Below are 19,368 nucleotides of genomic sequence, written 5' to 3'. Positions count from 1 at the left end.
GTCGTGTGTTACTTCTTTCTTTTTCAGCAAATAGTGTAGCAACCTGAACATAGGAAAGAGAATTTAGAAATCCATTAGTGAAATATAAATTAAAACTCAAAAACCAGAATACAGTGAAACAATACACAAGGCAGAGAGGATGCCCATATCTTTACTCTCTGTTCTAGCAGAGCATGTTCTTCCATCATCAATTGTATAAGCATCCTGATGTTGTGAAATCAGTGTAATCATAAAATAAGATGCACTCATTGTAATCCGAGAATTTGATAAGTTTAAAAGTTTTTTTCTTTTTATAAAATAGATTCCAGAGAGAAGAGAAGGTGGGGGTGGGGAGAAAGAGAGGGAGAGAAATATCAATGTGAGAATCAGTTTTCTCCTGCATACACTCTGAATGGGGTCTGAATCTGCAACCCAGGCATGTGCCCAGACTGGGAATGGAACCCTTGATGTCTCAGTTTGTGGGATGATGCCCAACCCATGGAGACTCACAGACCAGGGTGAACTTGATGAGTTTTGATAAATGTATACACCTGTGCAAACACCACGCCACCCAACACACAACATTTTCATCATCCTCCAAGGTTCCCTTGTTCTGTTTCCTTGTCAGCCACCCCACACAGACCCAGCTCATACAACTGCTGATGTGCCTCCCATCACTACAGGGTAGATGCGCCATTTCTAAGGTTCATTCAAATGCATCCAATATTGTCCATTCTTTTTTGTGTCTATAGCTTCTTTTGCTGAGCACTGAGATAATCGATGTTGTCAGGATATCAGTAGTTCATTACTTCTAATTGAAGACAATATTCCATTATGTGGATAAACCATGTTTTGTTTATCTATCCATTGGTGGGCATTTATGTTGTTTCCAGTGTTTGGCTACTATGCATAGTGTAATGATGCACATTTGTGTGTGCAAGTCTTTGTGTGGACATATGTTTTCACTTCTCTTGGGTAGACACCTAGGAGTGAAATTGCTGGGTCCTATGATAGGTACAGTATATGTGGAAATTGATAAGAAACTGCCAAAGTGTTCTCCAACATGGCTGTACCATTTTACACTCTTATGAGCAACATAGGAGCATTTTAGTAGTTCTGCATCCTCACGGGTGGTTGGTGTGGCCGGTGTTCTGCACTGAACCCACTCTAGTAGGTGTGATGTTGTGGTTTTAATTTATGCATTTCCCTTATGACTGATGCTGTTGAGAATCTTTTCATGTGCACATTGGCCATATGCATATCTTTTATTTGTGAAATGTCTACTCAGTATGTTTGTCCATTTTTATTAAATTGTTTTCTTATTATTGACTTGTAATTGTTTTGAGATATTCTGAATAAAAGTTCTATGTCATCTATATGAACTTAATTTTGGTGTCATTAAGCACTTTTAAATTTGAATGGAGTCTAATTTTTTTCTTTTATGGTTGCTGTTTCTCTTTTCTGTCTTATTTAGGAAATTTTTGCTCATCTCAAGTTTGCTAAGACTTTCTTCTGTGTTTTCTTCTAGAACATTTATAGCATTGGCTTCTTTATTTACACTTATGACTAATTTTTAATAAATTATTATTAGGTATGGCTTGGGGCTCATTGTTTTTTCATGTGGTCATTCAGTTGTTCCAGCATCACTTGTTGAAAAGACTGTCCTTACCTCGATAAATTAATTACCCTGGAGACTTTGTGACAGATGTATGTGTGGGTCTGTTTCTGGATCTTCTGTTCCTCTACTGATCTATATGTCTATCATATGTCAATATCTCCCCATCCCTGAATATAGTCCATCCTGGGATTTGATTTTTCTAATAATATAACCACTCAGGCTTTCAAATGACTAGTGTTGGCATGGTATGTCTGTTTCTATCCTTTCATTTTAACCTAAACGCGTTCTTATACTCAAAGTGAGTTTTTATTTTTATTATTTCTTTAAAATATGCTTTATTAATTATGATGTTACAATTGTCCCAATTTCTTTTCCCTTTGTTCCCCTCCACCCAGTGACCCCCCTTCCCTCCAGCTGTCTACCCCCTTAGTTCATGCCCATTGGTTGTGCATATAGTTCTTCTCAACATCTTCCTGTCTACTTCACTCCCTCCTACTATGCTTCTTAATTCCTGTACCATCTCCCTCCCTTTCCCTCCTTCCCCCTCCCTGCTGACCTCCCCCCGATATGTTCCCCATACCTATAATTCTTTTCCCACTCTCATTGCCTACTTAGTTTGCCTTTGTTTCAGTTCCCTAGCTTCTGTTGTTGGTTGCTGTGATACAGTTTTCATTTTAATGTTCATAGTTTTGATCCTCTTTCTCCTAAACAAGTCCCTTTAACATCTCATATAACAGTGGTTTGGACCTGATTAACTCCTTCAGTTTTACTTTGTCCTGGAAGCACTTTCTCTGCCCTTCTATTCTGAATGACAGCTTCACTGGATAGAGCAATCGTGGTTATAGGTTTTTTGCATTTCATTCCTTTTGAATATTTCTTGCTAATCCCTTCTTGTCTGCAGAGTTTCTTTTGAGAAATCAGCTGATAGTCTTATTGGGACCCCTTTGTTCATAATTCTCTTCTTCTCTCTTGCTGCTTTTAAGATTCTCTCTTTATCCTTAATTTTTGACATTTTTATTATAATGTGTCTTGGTGTGGTTCTCCCTGGTCCAGTTTTTTTTGGAACTCTCTGTGTTTTTTGGACCTGTAAGTCTATTTCCTTCCCTAAGTTAGGGAAGTTCTGCTTCATTATTTTTTTACATAATTTTTCAATTTCTAGATCTTCTTCTTCACCTTCTGGCAACCTTATGATTTGGATGTTGGCCCACTTATAGCTGTCCCATAGGTTTCTGAGCCTCTCCTCATTTTCCTCACTTTTTGTTTCCTCTTTCTGCACTGGTTGACTGTTCCTTCCCCGTGTTCCAATGTGTTGATTTGATCCCTGGTTTTCTTTCCCTCACCACTAGTTTCGTACGTATTTTTGTTCATTTCAGCAGGACTAGCTTTCATTCCTTCCCCGTCTTGTTTAAGATCTGCTGTTATGTCTGTAAACATTTTTATAACCAAAGCTCTGAACTGTGCATCAGAAAAATTTCCTATCTGCTGCTTCATTAGATTAGATATTTGCTGTCTGGTCAGTTACATCACTGGCATCTCTATCATGATCTGTGCCATCCTGACAGTTCTGTGTTTACTTTTGCTTCCTGGGCAACCCTTCTCACCACACTGTGGTGTTTTGTGTGGGGGTGGGGGTCCAAGACGGATTCCTGTCATTCACTTTCCACTTAGAGACCGGGAACTTCCTCCTCAATCCCCACATTCTCCCGGCATCACAGTCCAAGGCAATGGGGGTCTGCCTTCCCCGGTGTTGGAATTGCGAGCTTACAGGTTTGGTCTGCAGCTGGGGGTGCTCCCAGGCGCTTCTCGCCTTCCCTTAAATACTGGTGTCTGTGCTTACCACTGTCCCGCTGCCATCACCGCTACTGCCACTGCCAGCACAGCCTGACCTCTCTGCCCCGGCTTTGCCCCTCGAACCTGTTCGGATGAGCACCACTTCTTTATAATTTCATACGTTGGACTTCCATTTATTTTCTGGAACTTCTGGTTATTTCTGTTTTTTTGGAAGTTGTATTCTTTCTTAGTTGTGCAGGGAGACAGAGCGTGTCAGTCTAGGCCTCCATCCTGATCAGAAGTCTCCTGTGTGTGTTTGCCTCTGTGTCTTAGGCAGAGCTGTTACTCCTGTTATGTTGTAACGGGCGGAGCCTTAGGCATTCGTCAGTACAGAGCGACCTGTTTCACCACGTTGTGGCGCTGTATGTGGGGGAGGGGTCTGAGAAGGAACAATGCCGCTTGCCCAGCACTTGCCCCTTTTCCAGGCACCTCTGTCACTTCCGCACTGGACTGGGGCCCCTCTAGTTGATGCCCTGGCTGTCGTTCCCAGAGTGGATGGGTCTGTGGATGCTCTAGGACTGTGGGGGCCCTGTAAACAAGTGGACTCTGCTGAGAGACTAGCAGTTTCTGCCTCCACCCCAACCCCCACTGGTCTGCACAGTCAGAAGCAATGAGGCTTGATTTTCCCTGGTGCTGGGACCGTGAGCTGTGCAGTCTGATGAGGAGCTGGGAACACTCCCCAGGTGTCCCTCCTGACTTTTTAAAATGTATAATTGTGCTTTCCACTGGCCTGCTGCTGCTGCTGCTGCCACTGCCGCTGCCGCCGCTGCCACCGCCACCACCACCACCACTACCACACCGCGTCCTCTCTGTCCCGCCCCTCCTACCTGTCTGGATGAGTATTTCTTCTTTATATCTTTGTTTGCTGGACTTCCATGCAGCTCAATTTTCTGGAACTTTTGGTTGTACCTAGCTTTGAGGTAGTTGTATTCCTTCTTAGTTGTGGAGGGAGACACAGCTTGTCTGTCTAGGCCTCCATGTTGGCCGGAAGTCCTGAGTTTTTATTTTTTAACTAAACTTATTGCAGTGACGTTGTTTAATACAATTATAGAGATTTCAAGTGTACAATTTTTTGATACATCATCTGTTTATTGTGTTAAAAATTGATGTCAGATATTGAGATGTTGTGGTCCTCCCATGGAGAAAAAAATGGATAGACAGAGGATCCCTCACATGCACCAAGGAGGTATGAAATGATCAACTACTTACACAATGAGGCTTTCTGGGGAGAGGTCAGCAGGGCTTTTATTGTGGCTGGGATTTGGGCTTCGGTGAGGGAGGGGTTCTTGTGCCTGGTCAAGACTCGCTCGCTTGGTTTGCACTTCCTGCAGGTGCCAAGGGAGGGAGCTCAAGGGCTTCCTTACCAGCCAGCTCAGTGTGGCTCATGAACACTCAAGAACCTCAATGGGTCTAAACTCCCCCTGTGTCTGGGGCTCCTAGAAGGTCTATACCTGGTGCTACCCACACTTGGCCTTCAGCACTTGTCTGGGGTCCTATCTTCCCCCCATGTGCTGCCCCAAGCAAGTCAGTGCTGGTGTCCTGTCTCTTCTCAGGGGCACCTGTCTTTCCTTAGATTGCAGGCTGAGTGGTTGGTTTGCAACCATGGTTTTATGATGGGCTTAAGAATTTGTGTATTATCTAGATTTTCTCTTTTTCCTGTAACACTTTTTCCAGCTTTCTCCATCACAGCAGAAGTAGGAAAGCTGTGTAATTCCTGGGTGACCCGTGTCCTCTGGGCTCTCAAGCCAGACCAAACCTAGGAGCTTCCTCCCTGGGCCCCATGCCAATTATTTCCAGAGAAATCATGCAAATAGACATGAGACATATTGGCAAACAACCAAATTTTATACATGCACATCTATGGGAACCCCGCATACATGAGAGTCAGGGACCCACATGCACGAGAGGTTCAGAGACAGACAGGGACACAGGATATAAGACATTCTGAGGTAAGGTGACTTGGGGGCTTCAAAGGGTCATTGCAGGATGATAAGAAGAGCAAATGTTTAATAAATAGAAAATTGTCCTGTCCTACAGACAGGTCAAAAGAAGTAATCCATGATAATATCCCATTATGGGCAAGGCCCCTAATTCAAATTCTTCCAGGTAATCAAAGGAAGACAGAAGTATCCCCTGAGCCCACGGATAAAGTTGTCTTTAGCTCATCGCAGTCCATATACCACAGAAGCACATATTGGGGTGACTAATTCTGAACCACCCCACAGCCTTTGTATGAATTATGAGACCATGAATTATAACAACCTTGTAACTTTACTATAAAAGGAATTTACAGAGGTAATTTTCTTCTTCTTCTTTGTCTCTTCCTCTTTTCCTTCTCTTCCTTCTTTGTCTTTCTTCTTGCTTATTAGTATTTGTGAAAGAGAACAGACACTGATACACTGAGCCATTCCCATGCCGAACGCAGTCCCCCCAGAGAGCATGGTGAGGCTCATTCCTATTTCTAACTTTATTGTATCCATGTTTTCTGCCTCCATCGCTCACTGTGGTGACCTTTGCACCCTCAGCATCTAGATCAATGTCTGCAAATGCAAGTGTTCAGAAGTCTGACTAGTTTCAGATTCCTGTACAACTTACAGACAATGTTCTAACTGCCAACTTATTGAGGGGACACCGAGACAGCATCTAATGACAGGTTATCAGTGAAGAACCTAAAAGTGGAACTTTTTAACACCCATATAATCAGTTAAGCACGAACTTCAGTGCAATTAGTACTGGGCTTGTTGATGATGGTCAAGGACAAGTGCATCTCGGAATGGGTACTCCCAGGCCTGAACAGTCAGTGCTCTTGGAGGATAACAGATCAGTGTCTGAGTGACAAGATGACAGGTAATATTTGGTTTATCAACCTATTCAGGGAAGGAAGACGAGCGAAGAATGACAGGTCTGGAGTCAGGAAGCTAGAGTGTCTGTCCCAGCTCTGCCCTGACCTAACTGGGATCTCAAACATGGCAGTTAATGTCTTCAGAATTTTTTTTAATTGTTTAAATAAAGGTAATTGTATAAATAATCTCTAATATCACTTTTGAAATTATATTGGTGACTACTCCATATGAAATGATCCACTATCTAATTATAATGGGAAATAGCTAATCCAGACCTACAGAGGGAATTAAGGTCAACCATTTTAGCAACAAAAACAAATTTTATTCATGTCCATTTCTAAACCCTCCTCCTATATGTTGGCTTTAGGGTTGGACAAACTGAATATAAATCTGGGCTTTAGAAATAAATACATGGTCTTAGGTAGTTAAATTCATCCTTCTGAGCTTCAGTTTCTTCCTTTTCAACAATTGATTTTATGAGAGCTTCTACTATATTGAGCTGCCATGAGAAGAAATAGAATCCATGCTTATTAAAGGAACTGGAACGCGGCATGCATCCAAGTGATGGTGGCTGCCAGTTCCTTCGCCGTCACTATCCTATCAGCACCCTCATCGCCACAGTCATTAGCATCATCATCACGGCCACCAACACGTGTAGCATCCGCTAACTTTGCTTGGAAACCAAAGCATGGCCGCCCTGTCTTTAGCCACCATATTAGTGTCTGAGCTGTTATTTCATCAGCTCTAAAGTGTTACTGGATTCCTGGTTAGAGAGGCATTTTCCTCACTGTTCGATTTATATTTCCACCTCAGTGTTTGGAAGTGAGTGCACACCCATGTGCCTATCAAGCCCATCAAGGGTGCTCAACTGTTCTGACTCACTAAGCTCACTCACTCCAATTAATATCTGGGTTTGGAAAATATTTACTTCTGATCCTGTACTTGTTATGGATTCTGCTTCTCCAAGGAAATTTTATCTCTTCGCCACACCCAAAACCTTTCACTGGAACAGGTGTGGGCCGAATAAGTGGTTCTAAAATTAACATCTTTTCCATGCCTCCTTCTGGGTGTCAGCAGAAGATCCCAGGGCCTCTGAGCACTGGTCTAACTGACACATTTGTGAAGATGTGTACTTGGTGGGTGAGGTACCTCCTAGGTGCCATGTGCCACCATTTGTGCCTCCCAGGACATTCTCAGAACAAGAGACCAATGCCGTGACACGCTTCCTCAGTCCTGGGATGCAGAGTCCAGGATCTTCAGCAGCGGCTGCCTTGGCATGGCCTTCAAGGCCGTTCATGGGCAACCCCTGGAAAAAACGTTACTGCAGGGGGGTGACACTGCAGACAGCATTCTATTGTCATGCGCAGCTTATGTCAAGGTGACCTTCCCTTGCGTCTGATCACTGTCGAACTCAGAGTGTACTCAAAAAAATGAGAGCTTTGCTTTTCTTAGCATTGTTAGACATGACATATAGGTAAATAAATCCTTCTCAGAAAGGGAGCAAATGCCTTCTCAGTCCCAAATGAAACGTGAATCATAGTAGGCTATATTTTGGAGTATGAGTATTTCTGGTTTTCACCCATGAGGGCAGGTCATTAGCAGGAACAGAGAGAATACAGCCTTAGATGCTGAGATTCTAGAAGACAAGGGCCCGGCCCTGCGTTTCTTTGCCCTGACATGGCCCCACCCTCTGTGAAAAGCACACAGAGCCACTTGGGAGGGCAGAAGCTTTAGAGAGTTCTCATCTCTGGGTCTGTTGCCAAATGTGTTCCCGAATTTCTGAGGGTTTTTTTTTTTTCTGTATAAAATAAAACTTTTATTAGTTTAGTTTTTTTCTTTCAGTCTATTTATTTATTTATTTTTGATGTAATCTTCATTGTATTTTCCCCATTACTATTTAGTCCCCTTCTGCCCCTCTCCCCCACAGCAATGGTTTATGGGATCCTTCAGTTTCGTGGAGTTCTAGCTGTCTGGCTGCCCACTAGCTGTGTTCTGACTGAGTTCAGATGCTTACGTGTGTATATTACATTCATACTACTGTAGTTTCACACCTTGAATGCTGTCTTGAGTATCAAATCTGGGCACTTTTCTGAAATCTGGCCTACTCGTGTGCTGAATTTGGTTTCCCAGTTCTGGCCTTCAGGGTCCTTCCTTCCTTCCTTCCTTCCTTCCTTCCTTCCTTCCTTTCTCCATTTATTTTTTCCTTCTTGTTACCCTACACCTGAGAACCCACTGCTTAATCCAGCACGGCACATAGTAGGTACAGAATAATTTTTGTTACATGGCCCATACTACACTACACAGAGTGAGGCAGATAACCAACATATTCTTGGATTTTAATGTCTTTATAGCAGAAATAGAAATGAGATCTTATAGAAAAAATGATAGGCTCCTGAGTGACCTAAAGGGAATGACTCCATCATCCACCCATTTGTCACATAGTGGCCGATACACTGTGCTCCCGGTATAACGCTGAAATAATTCTGACAGAGCCCTGCTCTGATGGAGTGACAGGATTATACATGGAGGGATTTTCCCAGAAGAGGACAGTGTTTTTTCATAAAGGAAGAAGGCATGCGTCTTTCATTTATACAACATAAGGACTTTGTGAGGCCTGGCTTTCATCTTCTTTTTTTCTTTGACAAAGAAAAAGCAACAAATCAAGTGAATAAGTCACCATTTTATCGATAATGTATTCCATAAAATAAAAGAAATTTACACACATAAGAGTTCCAGGTATCAATTAAATTTAAATGACTGTAGGTACAAGGTTTATACAGTTGACTAGCAGATATAACTTTGTAACAGCAGATATGTTATTTCAAATTTAGCAGATAGAGTACTGAGATGTGCTTTCTGTCCCAAAGGTGGGATTATCGTAGGAAAATAAAGTACATCTACGTGCCAGTTGTAGAGAGAGAGAGGTGGACAAACAGGCTGTTTGAACCCTCCCATCCCTAGTGCTGGCCCTGAGGTGGGAGAGGAGAACCGAGGAGCCCCCGTTTCCTGCAGGATCCCCTCTGTGAAGGCGCCCCCAGCGCAGCAGTGGCTGCTGATCGCATCAAGGGGAGGAGACTCTGCCCAGGAAGAGGATGCTGTTGGTCTTGTTGTGTCTGATGAAGAACAGGAAAGGGTGGTCGCAACAGAACATTTTATAAATTGGTCGTGAACGTGGCACTATTTTCACACCGGTCGCGGCTGCGGCCTCTGTGCCCTCCTCTGTCACCTCCACGAAGGCCTTGTGTAGGACTTTAGACAGCACGAGCCCTCGGCCTGCAGTCATGCCTGAGAAGTCGGCGTCCTGCGGCCTGAAGGCGTCCACCATCCCCAGGGCTTCCATCGCGGCCCGCAGGTCAAAGCTCCCTTCCAGGGTGAACCGGGGCAGGTGCAAGTCCACGCTTCTCCTGCTCCTGTTCTGCGAGCTCGTCCACTCAATTAATTTCTCAGCGGTGAGTGTCTCTTCCAGCTGCCAGGATGGAAAACGTACAAATGACAAGATTCTCAGTGGACACCGAACACAATTTAACATTATATGACAGCAAATATAAATACAGGAGATTCAGTTAGGTATTATATAATACACAGTACTATATCAGTATATCTTCTGCATAATAAATTGGCCTTCTGTGTTATATGTACAACAGGTCCATTGAATATAATGATTTTGTAAATGATGAGCTATACAGTTCCATATTTTAACTGCCTGTCCACGGCATGTTTCAATTCTAAATAATATTTTTTAGTTAATGTCTTTTGGTTTTTTTTTTTTTTTTTTTTTACAATTTATAGCATACAACTTATTTTTATTCATTTTTATTGCTTGATGTATTTGTAAACATTTCCCATATAGCTACATATTTCTTTAATCAGGTTTAAGTTGTTATAAAATATGACAATTAAATTGATAGTCAATGTATGTTTTTATGTAATTAATATTTTTGGAGCAATTACTTTGTGCCAGTCCTTAGCTGAACTATTGGCAATACAGAGCTGCACCGCTGTCCCTTGTTTTGAATTTTTTGTTTTAATTAACCACTTAGACCTGAAAGCGTCTGCCTTGTTTAGACTTGTCAGTGTAGGGTAAATGCCAGGGCTGGGGCCCCTGATGTCACTGATAAGGAAGGTCACTGAGCAGGGGGACTGAGATTGTCGTGGCTGTTGACATATACCCCCACATGACTTTCCCTGAGGACGTCCATTTGCCAGTGTTATCACAGTGTGTGTGTGTGTGTGTGTGTGTGTGTGTGTGTGTGTGTGTTTGTACTTTAAAATATTTTATTTATTTATTTTTAGAGAGAGGGGAAGTGAGGGAAAAGGAAAGGAAGAGAAATATTAATGTGTGATTGCCTCTCGCACTCACCCAACTGGGGCTCCATCCCGCAACCCAGACCTGTGCCTGGACTGGGGATCGAACCAGTGACCCTTTGGTTTGAAGGCTGGTGCTCAATCCACTGAGCCACACCAACCACGGCCACAGTATATATTTTGATTGTGACAAGTTCACTGCAACTTCAGCAGCATCTTTGGCTATTTAGTAACTGCAGATGGCTATTTTTGGAATATCTTCCATATGCCAGATATCATTATTGATATTTTTACACAATATCTTTTATCATTATAACAATGCTAAGAGAAAAATTCTTTTTTTTCTCTCACAAAAAAAGAGACTCCAAAGGACTTTGACCTCCTAGGGCTAGACCATGTCTAAATTGAAAAGGGAACATCAAGATAAATCTACTTGTCTACTCTCCACAAACCCACTGTGATTTAATGTGCAAAATGGGATTCATTGGTGCTTTAATTTCCTTGCTTTGGTTTCTGGGTGAGCTCGCATCTATTTTCCATGTATCACTTAAATCAAAGACTTAGTTTTTATCAGCACCACGCTCTAACCAACTGAGCTAAGTGGCCAGCTACCAAAGTCTTAGTTTTGTTGTCTTCGCATAAATAAACTGGAATATAACAGAGGTTCTTATGGTTATGAAATATCCTATGTGTGTGCCAAGGGATATAAATATATTTCTGAACTAACACTCATGGTTTCATCAGAATATGAGCAAGACCCGTGATGTTAAAATTTTCTACATATTCTTCCATAGCACACTGTGATACTTAAGATATTTATTTATTTTTCACTTTGGAACATGACAGAATGCCAGGTTCTCCTCGGGCTGTATGCAGTTATCTAGAGAGAAGGTAATCTGTTCTGGAGCCCGGACAGACATCACGCAGGAGCTGTGAGTGCCGCATCCGTGAACAGCCCACACAAGCGATGTCCTACTAGGACGTTGGGCAACAGAAGAAGGATCGGAGGCACAAGATTTTACCTGCTGAAGACCATCTCTTTCATTGGGCAGCAGCAACACCATGCTCAGTTCTTTGCCTTTGTATGGTATCTCCAGGATCGTAGCTGGAATGTCGTCCAGTGAGGTGAAGGGAAAGCGATCCTTCTGTCTCATCATCTGCACAGACTTGCTTGTATCCTGCAGTAATTAGTGTAGCAAACACATACTGAAGCAAGGCATAAGTTAAATAAGAAAAGACTATATTATTGAGAGACCAAATGCATCCTTTTCTAAGAGAGAACCTGGCATCTGAGAATTAGAGAGAAGAATTTCTTTAAGTGTTCCAAACTAAATAAAGGAAAAATAAAAAGAAAGGAAAGAAAGTACAGCCGTGACAAATTCTATATTCTACCTGCAGTGGTATATTAATCAAATGTGTGCTGAAATGGAACATTCCATGTAGAGCTTTGTTTCATTATATAAATAAATGACAAGCAATACCTTGTCCAGCCAAAATTTGCCCTGTGTAGTTAATTTTGGATCAAATTGTTCGTCCCACTGCCCTTTGAAATAGACGGCGTTCACCAGAACCAGAATGGTGGTGTTGTCAAGCGAGCCTTTGGGAAAGAGATTCTTGATTTTTTCTGCGAAAGGAAGAGAAACAAGGTCTGTCATGAAAGGTACAAGGGATTTGTCTGGAAGGTGCTTTGGAAGTTGAAGTGATCATTAGATATTTGCACAAGTCATGATTTGAGAGATTCCATGGCCAAATAGTTCACAAGGGACAGCTTTCCTCATGGCCCCAGCCTGGTGGAGCCTGCTCCTCGGAGAAGACAACCCCTTTCTTACTATTCAGAAGGTGCTCAGGGTCTCTGTGGGTGACTTCAGTCACCTCACACTGAATACTGATGAACTGGTTTTCGCTTCTCTTCCAACAAATGCATTTCCTCCCTCCAGGCCTCCTTCCCTTACTCCTGTCCTGCCTTCTTCCTTGTGTTCCTCTGTTCCTTCCTGCATCTTCCCATTCTATTCTTCTTCTTTTCTTCCTTCCTCCCTTCCTTCCTTTCTATGTTTTCAAATTTGGGCTCTCTACTCAGAGGAAATGGGACCTGAATGTTGTTTAGGACCAAGGACATGAACTCAGTAATCTGAAGCCAAGCCCCGGGCAGTCAGCCACCACCCACTGGTGGGTCCTCCTCTTCCTTCCCCACGTTGAATTGTTGTAGGGTTTGCCTAGACTGCAGGTGGGTGGAGAAGATGGTTCATAGGATGGAGACTTGGTCAAGCTCCCTGCTGTGGCCGGGGAAGAAGTTGTGAGGATGGGCAGGTGGGCCAGGCAGGGGACAAGAAAGGGACAGTTATAGGACAGTGCTGTGTTGCCCAGTTAGCAAAGGATAAGGGCTGCCTTTCTAATATTTTCTCTTAGGGATTGTGATCCAGAAGTTAAGCCTCTGATTTAAAGTACTAGATGGGAACCCAAGATGGAATCTGAGCAAAGACGTGGGGTCCACAAAGATGTTGTCAGCCTCTAGCTGTTTCCACCACATAGCTGGTCCTACGAGCCCTCTTGGGTCCCTTTGTTTCTGTCCACATGAACTTGGACCATCCTAGCATCTGCAGTGCCCTCCTGCAGTCTCCCTGCAAACTCATTCCCCCGACCCTGGTACCCCGCACGGTGCCAGGCACATGGTTCATGCACAGCAGGGCTCAGTCGCTGTGGCTTTCATGCGTGACCCTTTCCTACTGTACCTTTCGTCTGGCTTTCCACCCAGGAATTAATCATCTTTTCGCTTTCTTCTGCAGAATTTACAAAATCAACAGGTTCCACACTGGCTAGGTAAAACTTCTTAACATCATCCATGTATTCCTTTGATGTGGGAAGGAAGAAAAGGGGAATGAAGAGTCATTGATCAGTAACGGTGTATCCCCAAATTAAATTATGTTTAATCATGACCAAATACAGGGCATAAAATCGCCCCTAAACCCATACTTCACTTTTGGGTTGTCAGGCTTGGGGACCCTCCCATGGACAGGGCTGTGGTGAGGGGTCCTGACCAACCCTGAGTAAATGACCCCCAGCTGGGTCAGCCAAGCTCATGTGACTCACTTTCCCCAGTTTGGTCACTGGGGACAGAGGACCCGGGATGCAGATGGAAGGCGTGGCAGACCCATGAAACTTACCTGACGAAGTCGGAACTTCTTTTCTGCATAGAGGCTGTTGGCAAGGTTTAGCTCATAGGCATCGGTGGGTTTATTTAGTTCAGTCAGAAGCTTTTGAAATTGCTCGTCCACATTCCCTGACTTTTCACCCTTCAAACATCCAAAAGTGAGCTCGTTGAATTCTCTGTCAACCAAAGTACTAAACCCATGCACTCAAGTCTGGTAGATCCATTCCTAATGTGTGATGGCTCCGTGGATGACTTTTGTTGTTACTCTCTGATATTCAGTGTATTTTATCTCAAATATCCTTCCTAACCCTCCCATTTCCTCACCCAGAAACTCCTCTTTCCTTCTCTAACATACTCCCAACTTTTTCCTGAGAACACAGAAGCAGAACCATTCCACTATTGGGTTGACTTTTGATTGGCTCAGTGGTTTGGTTTACCTTTCCAGCTAAACTCAGGCTCCTTAGGGATGACAGCAGATGTCATTTCTAACAGCTGTCAATGGTATATAAATGCATACATTTCAATATGCCTTGACATGTACTTCTATTATACTCCCTGGCACTATGATCTCCTGAGACCCGCTAACTGTGACCTATGCTCCTTACTCAAAATGGCCATAGTTCAAGAGTAGGAACAGCATGCCCAGTACATTACTGAGGGCTTTACCTCTGTATCTCTAAGTTTTTAGTGTAATTTGGATGAAAACAAGAAGCACAGAGAGTTAAATAACTTCTCCAAGGAGACATAATCTCAGAGAGCCAATTTTTGAAAGTAGGCCTATCTGAATCCAGAACCTTCCACTTGCTGGTTTGGAGATTTGAACTATGAAGACTATGAGCCAGATGGCATACAATCATTTCCCAAAATACACTGGGACACATGCTTATTTTTCTTACTCCCATTTATAAGTTAATTAAAAGTTATTTTTAGCAATGTTATTGTGATTACTAGAGTTATTGTTATTCTATAATAGTAAGAACACATTATTTTTATCAAGGTTTTCTGTAATCCAGGCACTGTTGCCATGTTTTGAATGTATTTTCATGAGCAGAGGCGGGTCATTTATTGCCCCTAAATTAATGGCTCAGAGCAGTTATATATTACCGACAGTCACTGTGTGCGGACAGCAGATCAGAAATGCGAAGCTAGCTTTTTGGTTACAGAACCTGTGCTCTTAATCATAATGCTGATCTCCTCTCAGGAAAACAAGTATATAAAATAAATAAGTGTGTAATATGAAATAAAAAGCAATTCTTGTCCAGTCTCTTTTGCCCAAGATTTTGCCTAAAAAATGGAATTTTGACACTGATGTGGAATTCCCAGTTTAAACTATGACCCTCTTGGATAGTTGATGCTCCTTCTAGACCCAAGTGCTGTGTGACTCACATGAACTGTTGTGGCTCCTTCTTCTGTGTTCTCTGTGACTTCATTAAAGTGAAGAGCCTGGAAGAGATAGGAAATGGGACAAGAAGAGTTTAATCAAAAGATGTCTACATCAGAGGAAATTAAGAAGAAAACAAAAAAGAATGAAAAAAAGAAGTCTAAACTTCAAACTAAAAAACAAATTCAAACCCCCAAATGAAACAAAGAAAAAAGAATAAAGAAAACTTTAGTGTAAGAGTTGCGCCTTGAGGAAACACAAGCAAGCTGGGTTATGACCGACCACTTCTAAGAGTCCAATTCATATCCGTTCATTGCTGAGGACACATGTGATGATGTGTCCCATGAATTTAGGTCAATGCATCCCTTCTACTCATAACTCTCCATTTAAGCCTCATCTCTGGTTGTTGGACAATGATAGGGGTCATCCCAGCTCCCAGAGGAATTCTAGGCACAGGGAAGCCATTGGACCAGTCACGGGAATACTTGCTCCTTCTGTGCGACCCATGGGGACAGCCAGATCTGTGATCATCTCTACACACACATCAACAGAGGGGCCAGCCCCTTCTGGTCAAGGTAAAGAAAGCTGACACATACCTTCTGAATTTCTGATGCAGTGTTTCCTTGGGCCCCTAAGGAAGTCATGGCCAAGGCTGCCGAGACACTGAGTGGTGAGTAGAAGATATTTTTCTTCTCTGATTTTCTCAACTGTTGGAATAGATGATACGCAAAGCGGGTATTTGCTTCACTGAGGGATTTCATGATGGTGTTGCTGTTATCTGGAACTCCTGGAAATGGCAGCAGATTTCTTATAGAGTGACTTTACCAATCTCCAGATTACTGTATATAAGAAATTTTTTTTAAGGAGAGAACTTATATTTGAGTTTTAGGATTCTGGCAACTCAAGGTTTTTTTGTTTTTTGTTTTCACATTTCATACCTTCTATAAGGTATATGTATTCATTTCATAATTAGAGGACCAGCACAATGATGACTTCAAGGGTTTTGTGAAAAAGTAAGAGAAAGTCTTTATCTTTCCTTTGTAACTGGCTGCACTGGGTCTTTGTAGAAAAGGCTTTACAACAGGTGCCAAGGTCACGGTCCATGTGGACAACAGCCAGCCAGCTCCCCGGAGGCACCCCTCTGCCTTTTCCTTCAAGGCTACGTGGTTGCCACTCTCCACAAGTACTCCTAAGAATGCTTATTTACTGGGAAATAAATTTGATAAAGGACAAATCAAGATGAAGAAGGAATTGGCATTTTGCCCTGGCAGAATAAGGAAGATCCCCTCACCTGGAACAAAACATTTCAGTACACGCGTGCTAGCAAACACATGACTGTGATGATTTCCCCAAACGATGCATGCTGTTAGCCTGGAGCAGCCTAAGCCCTTACTTGGGTTCCTGGGGGAAGCAGGCGGGCAGGGAGCCTGGGAGTCTGTGTGGTGAAGGATGAGATCCTGAATATATTCACCTCTGTGGCCCCGCCTTTCAATTGTTGCTATTTCAGATAATGCACCATTTGATTTCTCAAAAAACCAGCCCTTACTGGCATGCATGAGATCTTTATCACTTAACGTGATCATTGTCCTATCCTACTTCCTTTCCATGCGCCTGCACCAAACACCCAAAAACTTACACTTGCAAGTTCCTGTTTTGGAAGGGTGTGTGCAACTCACCACTTCCCTTGGTGGTTCTTCTGCAAAACCAGAAAAGCAGCTCCAGTTCTGCTGAGGTGTTGAGCAACGGTTGGAGGGCAGGGATCATTTGCCTTCCCATGAAGGCTGTAGCTTTCTGTGCCCCCTCAGCCCCTCCCTGCTTTCACCCCCTTTCTAAGGCTTTTATGGGTGGTGGACTGCATCTAGGCAGACAACCTGGATCAGGAACAGCACATGTATTCATACCCACACTATCATGGGCAGACTCGGGGCTCCCAACAAGGTGTTCCCTTGTGTTTAAATAAAGAAAAGACTTTTCTTTGGCACTTACAATAGAGAAAATGTTTTCACGCAGAATCCAAGGGGGACAGGCATGTCTCAAATACTAAGTCCCCAAATTCTCCTCTGGGCCTCACAGTCACCAGTAGAGGTGGCCTAGCTTTCAGTTTCCCTTTTAGGGTTCTGTCTTGAGGCAAGCATGAACAGTGTGTGGAGAACGGAATGGGGTGACCTCCCCTCAGCTCAGAAAGGGCATCAAATTGTGCCTAACTCTCTGCTCCCCACACAGCTCTCCAGCTGACATTTAGTAGAAATAAGTGACTTTGAGAAGGAGGGGAGCTAAAAAGGGAACTGTTTCCCCCCAGAGCACACTGCACCTGAGGCCTGGCTGTGGCCTGAGGCCGCCCCTAGCCCACACCCCACAGTGGCAGGGATGTTTGTCCTGTGGACTGACTTTGTGAGAGATAGTTCATAGAGCATAGAGCTCACCTTTAAAAAAATGGATGAGTCACTGTTTTTCAGTGTATCCCCAAGGTTGTGCAGCCATCACCAGGATCTAATTCCAGAATGATTTTGTTGCTGTCATAGAAACCACGTACACAGTTTCCCCTTCCTCCCAAATCTATGAATTTGTCTATTCTGGACGTTTATATAAATTAAATGTCATAGTGTGTGGCCTTTTGTTTCAGGCTGCTTTCATTTAGTGTGTTTTCAAGGTCCATCCATCTTGTAACATGGATTAGTGTTTCTTTTCTTGTTATGGCTAAACGATATTTCTTTGTGTGATATAACACAATTTTTTTCATCCACTCAGTAATCATTGGACATTTTTGTTGTGTTCATGTTTTGGACATTGTGAATAATGCTGATATGGCTCTTGTGTACAAATTCCTTTTATTAAACTGAAATATAATGGATACATAACATTGCATTAGCTTTAGGTAAACACATGTAAAGATTTCATATGTGTATATATTGCTAAAGGATTACTGTCACCGGAAAGGGACTGGGCGTGGGGCAGGGCTGGCTGTGGTGTGTGGGTTTTTGGCTCTGTGCAGGAAAGATTTCATAACATGAGTCCCGGTGATTTTGAGAGTATGTGGATTAAAGCTAGGGATAATGGAACAGAGAACGACTTAACATAGGAAAAGCAGCAGGAGAAGGACTTGGCGGGGCTGCTTTGGCTTCCTAGAAACATAATGGGAAATAAGTGAGCCAAAGCAGGGCTGCTATTAGCTCACTGGCAAGTCAGAGAACAGGGGGCTGTGGAGATAGATCCAGAGGGTTAGCCTGGGATGGCTTCCACTGCCTGCTGCTCCCCTGGTTGCAAGTCGCTAGAGTTTAGGAGAAAGAAAATTCACTCGAATAGGACCTTGGAGTGGGTGTGCCCCAAGGAGGGTGAAACGCTGGCTTCTTTGTCTGGAGGGATTTTATCTGCTTTCCATAGGAGGGGATTTTAGGGGAGATTGCAATAGAATATTTATCAGCTTTCCCAGGTGTGCCCTTTCAAGGTTGTGGTCTCTGCCGATTGGTCAGTACCAGGGGGGTCACTAGTTGCCACAGCCGGTCCTGGCATTGCTCACCTGGATTTGCTGCTTTTCTGTTCCTGGAGCTGAAATACAGCTGAGGCCAAGATGTTATCTCTAGGGAGGAAAGGTCAAGGGCAGGTCAGGAGCACACGACCAACGATATGAAAGGTCAGGGGACCTTCACCATAGGATCAACAATATGCCAGGGGAGGAACAGCCACCCTGGAGGTGAGACCCAACACAGTTTTGCACTCAGGGCCTTCTGCCCTGGTGACCTGTATCTGGCTGTAAATTGCTTGCCCAGTTTATTCAGCTCTCTGTCTCATTTTCCCCATTCCACCTACTTCCCTGCTTCAATGACCACAGTAAATTTAGCTAACATCCATTACCACAGAGTTACAATTTTTTTGTATGTGATGAGAACTCTTAAGATGTCTGCTCTTAGAAAAACTTTCAAATATACCATGATCGGCAGCCGTCCGTCTCGAGAGACGATGGTGTAGCTTCTTAAGAGTCTATCTGCACCGCCGAGAATGGCTGTGCTGTCCGACTCGGGAGTGACACGGTATCTGTCTCCTCCCGTGTTGAATCGACATCTTGCGATGACGCTGGAGTGTCCTCTCCAGTGAAGCTGAAGCTACAGAGCCTGGGCAGGGTGATATGGAGGGTCTGCTGTTGCGCATGCAGCAGACCCCCCCTCTCTTCGCAGCTGAAGGGTCCAAGGGAAAGACGGAGTCAATACAGCTTGGCTTCAGGTGCGCCGCAGGAGTTGCCGGTGTTGACTACAACGTCGAACCGCCT

At 43.5% G+C, this 19,368-nt stretch overlaps 1 protein-coding gene across 1 annotated transcript; it reads right to left on the bottom strand.

Moving 5' to 3' along the window:
* Positions 1-8,930: 8,930 nt before the first annotated feature.
* On the bottom strand, positions 8,931-16,664 carry LOC150002473 (serpin B4-like). Its single transcript, XM_090285404.1, has 8 exons — positions 16,498-16,664; positions 15,701-15,891; positions 15,110-15,166; positions 13,737-13,865; positions 13,305-13,422; positions 12,057-12,199; positions 11,598-11,753; positions 8,931-9,736 (listed from the first exon to the last, which is right to left on the bottom strand). The coding sequence occupies exons 1-8, from the start codon at positions 16,658-16,660 to the stop codon at positions 9,332-9,334; spliced, it is 1,362 nt and encodes a 453-aa protein (XP_090141530.1). The 5' UTR covers positions 16,661-16,664; the 3' UTR covers positions 8,931-9,331.
* Between the last annotated feature and the right edge of the window lie 2,704 nt (positions 16,665-19,368).

The sequence above is a fragment of the Furipterus horrens genome, unplaced genomic scaffold (assembly GCF_987537825.1).
Source record: "Furipterus horrens unplaced genomic scaffold, mFurHor1.1.pri manual_scaffold_8, whole genome shotgun sequence".
Taxonomy (NCBI): Eukaryota; Metazoa; Chordata; class Mammalia; order Chiroptera; family Furipteridae; genus Furipterus; species Furipterus horrens.
Note: the sequence above shows the minus strand (reverse complement) of the source record. Positions and strands in the feature narration are given on the sequence as shown.

Bases quoted from the DNA above. Each gene is read 5' to 3' on its own strand.
- LOC150002473 (XM_090285404.1), bottom strand. From the start codon at position 16,660: ATGCATGCCAGTAAGGGCTGGTTTTTTGAGAAATCAAATGGTGCATTA. The intron at 15,892-16,497 runs GTAAGGGCTTAG...TGCCATTTCCAG, and splicing joins TGCTTCCCCCAGGAACCCAA to GAGTTCCAGATAACAGCAAC. The intron at 9,737-11,597 runs GTAAAATCTTGT...CCATCCTGGCAG, and splicing joins AAAGAGATGGTCTTCAGCAG to CTGGAAGAGACACTCACCGC.